Here is a 4,762-nt window from a genome sequence, read left to right as displayed (position 1 = left end):
CACAAGAAAAAACAGAATACATGTTTTTTTTGTAAAAAAAAACAGAAATACATATGTCGGTATCCAGGAAACCCTAAGATGATTTCTTCTTCTGATCTGTGTTCCATTTTTTTTTTTTTTTTTGAACACAGATCTGTGTTACTTTTTATTTAAAAAAACACATAAGATTTTCAGAGAGAACCAATGCTTTCTAATGCATTCACGTTGTAAAACCCAGACGAGAAAAACGCAGACAGACCTGCCGACATTTGCGGAGCATTAAACACTTCATCATCCATCGGTGAGTAATACTCACAAATCCCTTCATCCAACGGCTCAGGATTCATCTCCTCCTGGTGAGGATCTGCGGCGGCGAAAGTGGTGGGCCCCGGAGGTAGATCGGCGGCGTTTTGACCGGTCAGTTCTTGAACGAGCTCTCTGAACTTAGAAGCACACGTCTCCACTCTCATCGGGTTTGATATGTAACGGACTTTGATGGGTTTGTTATTGCTCGTGGTCGTCGCTGTCTTCCTCTTTTGCCTTGGTGGTTTCCTTGCCGGAGACGATGGTGACTTTCTCTGGTTTAAGCTTTTGAGCAGCGTTGATGATGACTCCATTTGTTTGATTCTTTGTAAAGAACACAAAAAGAAAAAGAATCCAGATGTGAGCTCTCTTGTTTCAGCCTAATTTTGAAGTTGTACATAAAAACTAGTATAAGCTTTTTTAGGATGGATATTAATGGTAAGGAAACCAAACAAAAATTTATTGACAGTCTCATTGAGTCCTCGGCTGCTGTTAGCCGACGGCGCGTTTAACTTACGTGCGTGTATATTCACCGTTTCACACCTACTCCTTTCTTCTAAACAGTTGTTTCTAAATTCTACGTGAGGTAACAAAACAAGATTGATAACCATAATTTTTTTTTGACAAAGGGCTTAGATTGATAACCATACTTGGTTTAGTATATCAACAAAAAAAAACAAATAAGTTAGTTTGGATATAGACGTACTTATAACAAAACTAGATTGATATTCATGCATGTATTAATAGTTATTAGTAATTTACAATAAAATTGATAAGAAACAAAAAAATATCAGTAAATTAAAATGTTTATTAATATTACATTTTTTAAACAATAAAATTATTACGAAAATAAGTTTCAGTCAAATGATTAGTTTGTTATGCGTATGTTTTCACAGAATACCCGCTTGGTGCATTGAAAGTTTGAAGCTTGTTTAATTTTTTACATACCAAAGAATCTACAAGTTCTACGAATGTTTCAGCAGGCAAATAATGTAATTATAATTAGTCCAATGATTTTTCTTAATACTAGTCTTTAGCGTGATTCTACGCGCCAGTCGCATGACAAAAGAAAATGTGAATAATGTTAAAGGGGAAGCCACCATCCGCTTATTGGTCATCGAGGCATCTACAGAAGCGCAACGCCTATATCCGTGACATAGACACATAGACGCCATGACGTTAGTTGACCCGACGATAGTGATGTCACCAAATTAATTACAACTGATCAGTGTTCGAATGGAAGGCTGAGACAAAGACAGATCTCCCCGCACAAGCAGTTCTCCCACGTTTAAATCACTATTCATCTTTTTATATTTTTAAAGGTATTTCGAGCGGAAGATCTGCATGCAATTCAATATTTTTGTTTTTTTGTGGAAAAAGTAGGAGATCTGCATGCACATCTCATCCGCTAACATTTGGTGGTGTTGATCTATTTTTTTCTTTTTTGGTCAATTAATAATGTTGTTACAAACGCTTAACTTAAAATATATTTATCTGATTTTATAAATAATATATGATTAGCTCAAATTATATAGCTCACATTAATACTATTTTGTCGTTTTTAAATTATAAACATGATGTCCAATCGCCGACAAACACACACTTTCTAAAGAAAAAATATAAATCTTTCTACATAAATATCTGCACAGATAAGTAATTAATAATTTTTTATGTTTTAAAATAGTCAATATATAACTAAATGATTGAAATTTTGTAAATCTATTGAGAGAAGACAATTTTAAATGGACTCTTAACCGAGAACGAGCATTTATTGAGTTGTACGATCAACTAATTTTTATGACCAATTACCGTTTTAAAGATTCTACATCCACTAGTAGAATGTTTTCCGGTGATAAGTTCAACCAAAAGTTTAATATTAGCGTAACCTTCCGGTTCTCCAAAGAAAAACTCGATCAACTAGAATGAAAATAGAAGAAGTACAAGTATCTTATGAAAAATTCTACATACATTTCGGTTGATTTTACAACATTTGAGATATTTGTTTTGATATTTTGGTATAGTTTTTTATTGTTTCAATATATAATTTATAGTTTTGAACTGCTTTTGTTATTCATAATTTATAATAAATTACTTTATTTGCTTGATCTATATTTTTTCTGCATGATCTACTTGTTATGCACTTGTTCCGCTCGATCTGCATTTGTTCCGCTTGATTTGCATGATCTGCAATACTTGAACTGCTTTTACCTTTCGTACCCTGAAGATAAATCACACAAACATGGAAGAAAAAAAAACTTATTAACCTCTGCTAGAACCATAGGAGTCCGTTATGCTGATACTTAGCCAATAACGATCATGACTTGACCAAAACTTGACCACAAGCCAAAATGACTAACCGACACGTTCGAATGATAGCTAATTATGTACTTTTTTAATTTTCTTTTTATTAGTGTATATTGGTTCAGTATGTTTTGCACGTTTGAGATTAAAACAGTACTTTGTTACGTTTGTCTAGTCTATTGTTTGATATGTTACCAATTATATATTTTTTTAACGAATGTTACCAATTAGCTAGACTCGAACAAAAAAAATCACCAATTTACATTTTAAAATGAATACGTAATTCGTACACTCCACTAGATTAGTATATTGTACTGATCCAATAGCATTTAATTTATTAACAATTATCTTTGGAGAAGAAAGAATGATAAGACCATCCGAACAAGATGGTGTAATGTCAGTGGAAGGAAAATAATGATAGTGGATATTAGTGAAGATGTTGCATATCAGCATATGCCATTTAAAAAAATATATATACATAAGATGTACTTACGCCGAAAGTTTGGTAGAACTATAGATTTATAGACATATATAAAACCAAAATGACAATAGCCTCGTCATAAGGTTCTGGTTCCATTAGAGTAACCTAAAGTAAAAAAGTGAAAAATAATCAAAAATGAAATGATGAAAAAAAAATAGAAATATTATTATTTCTTACATTACCAAAATATGAAATAAAGCCGAGTGTATATTTTTCAAGGAAATTCTGTTTTACCTCATTTTGTACTATATCTTATGCTTATTTTTGATAGAGAGATATCTTTACAAATACTTTAAAGTCTGAAGTTTTATTAAAAAGACAAAAGACTCTTCTATCCTTACTTTATAGATATATAAATATAAATAATTATATACATAAATAATAATAATAATGATAAATAAAGTTATATGTTTTTAACTTTTTATCATTTTTTTCGATTTTTCTTTTCAATTTATTTTTTTTTCTTTTTAACTTAGAATTTTTTTTTTGAGAATATTTATAAAATTTAAATATTTATTTATTTATTAAAATCCTAAACTCCGCCCTCTAAAACTTCACCAATCAAATCTAAATCATAAATCTAGATTAGTTAACCATATGGATACAGTCACAACCTAAGTTAATCGGCGAATTATTAGTGACCGGCGAATTGTTAGAGTAAAAAGTTATGTTAGAGTGATACGTCACAGTCTAAGTACAGTGAAGGAACAAGTTTTTAACTATAGTCAGTTCAACTATTTGCTTCAAGTTCAAATTCATTGTAAATAATACTAGATGAGTATTCCTAAGTCATAACTAGTAGATAGAGTAAATAAGTTTTGGAGTAAAAATTTGTGGTAGAGTGACTATACAGTCATAACCTGAGAGAGGTTTTTAACTATAGTCAGTTCAACCTTTTGTGCTCTTTGCTCCAAGTTCAAGTTCATTGTAGATAATACTAGATGAGTACCCGTTTGTGCTCTTTGCTCCAACTTCAAGTTCATTGGGAAATAAATGGAGAATTAGTGAAGGGGGTCCAGGTGGACAAGTGGGGAGAAGGAGGACGGTAGACCATAATTATCGTGGTTTCTAAAACCCGATTCTGTGTGATTTTAATATGTGGACCCCACATGTTATTTTTAAAATGGTCGCGAAAGTCGCGAGTGAAAGATCGGTTTTGGGCTGGTTTTTTTACTGTTTGCAGACCCCACCGATACGCGACGGTCCACAATTGGTTTAATTTTTTTTTTTAAACGAAAAAAAAATCAAAAAAAAAATAATAATAATAATTAAGGACCCCATATCGGGTATAAAGCGATAATGCTCTTAGGTGTCTGCTGTGTTGTTAGTCCCTACTTAAATGGTCTCTTAAAATTGGTCTACCATTAACGGGCCGTCTAGTCTCCCCTCCCATTACTCCTAATTATAAGAGCACCCATATCAATAAACCCCCTCTTGGATGGAGTTCATCCTTTCAAATTTTTATTATTAAATTTTTTTTTTCTTTTTTTTTTTTTTTTTTTTAAAAAAAACAAGATCAATCGCGGGCCGCCACGACACGTGGAGTCCGCGCTACAGTGATAAACTTTAGTAGAGAAGGATTCAGTCGAGAGAGCTTTAGAAGAAAGAGTTTCATGTGATTGAATTTTTTTTTTCTTGATTTCTGTATGAACTCTCCTTATAAACCCTCAATTGGGGTGCTCTAAGCTCCTTTAACCA

At 32.2% G+C, this 4,762-nt stretch overlaps 1 protein-coding gene across 1 annotated transcript; it reads right to left on the bottom strand.

The window, feature by feature from the left end:
• Positions 1-886, bottom strand: LOC106333150 (sigma factor binding protein 2, chloroplastic-like). Its single transcript, XM_013771624.1, has one exon. It carries the CDS (start codon positions 594-596, stop codon positions 171-173), a length of 426 nt encoding a protein of 141 aa, XP_013627078.1. The 5' UTR covers positions 597-886; the 3' UTR covers positions 1-170.
• Between the last annotated feature and the right edge of the window lie 3,876 nt (positions 887-4,762).

Source organism: Brassica oleracea, chromosome C3, assembly GCF_000695525.1.
Source record: "Brassica oleracea var. oleracea cultivar TO1000 chromosome C3, BOL, whole genome shotgun sequence".
Classification (NCBI taxonomy): Eukaryota; Viridiplantae; Streptophyta; class Magnoliopsida; order Brassicales; family Brassicaceae; genus Brassica; species Brassica oleracea.
Note: the sequence above shows the minus strand (reverse complement) of the source record. Positions and strands in the feature narration are given on the sequence as shown.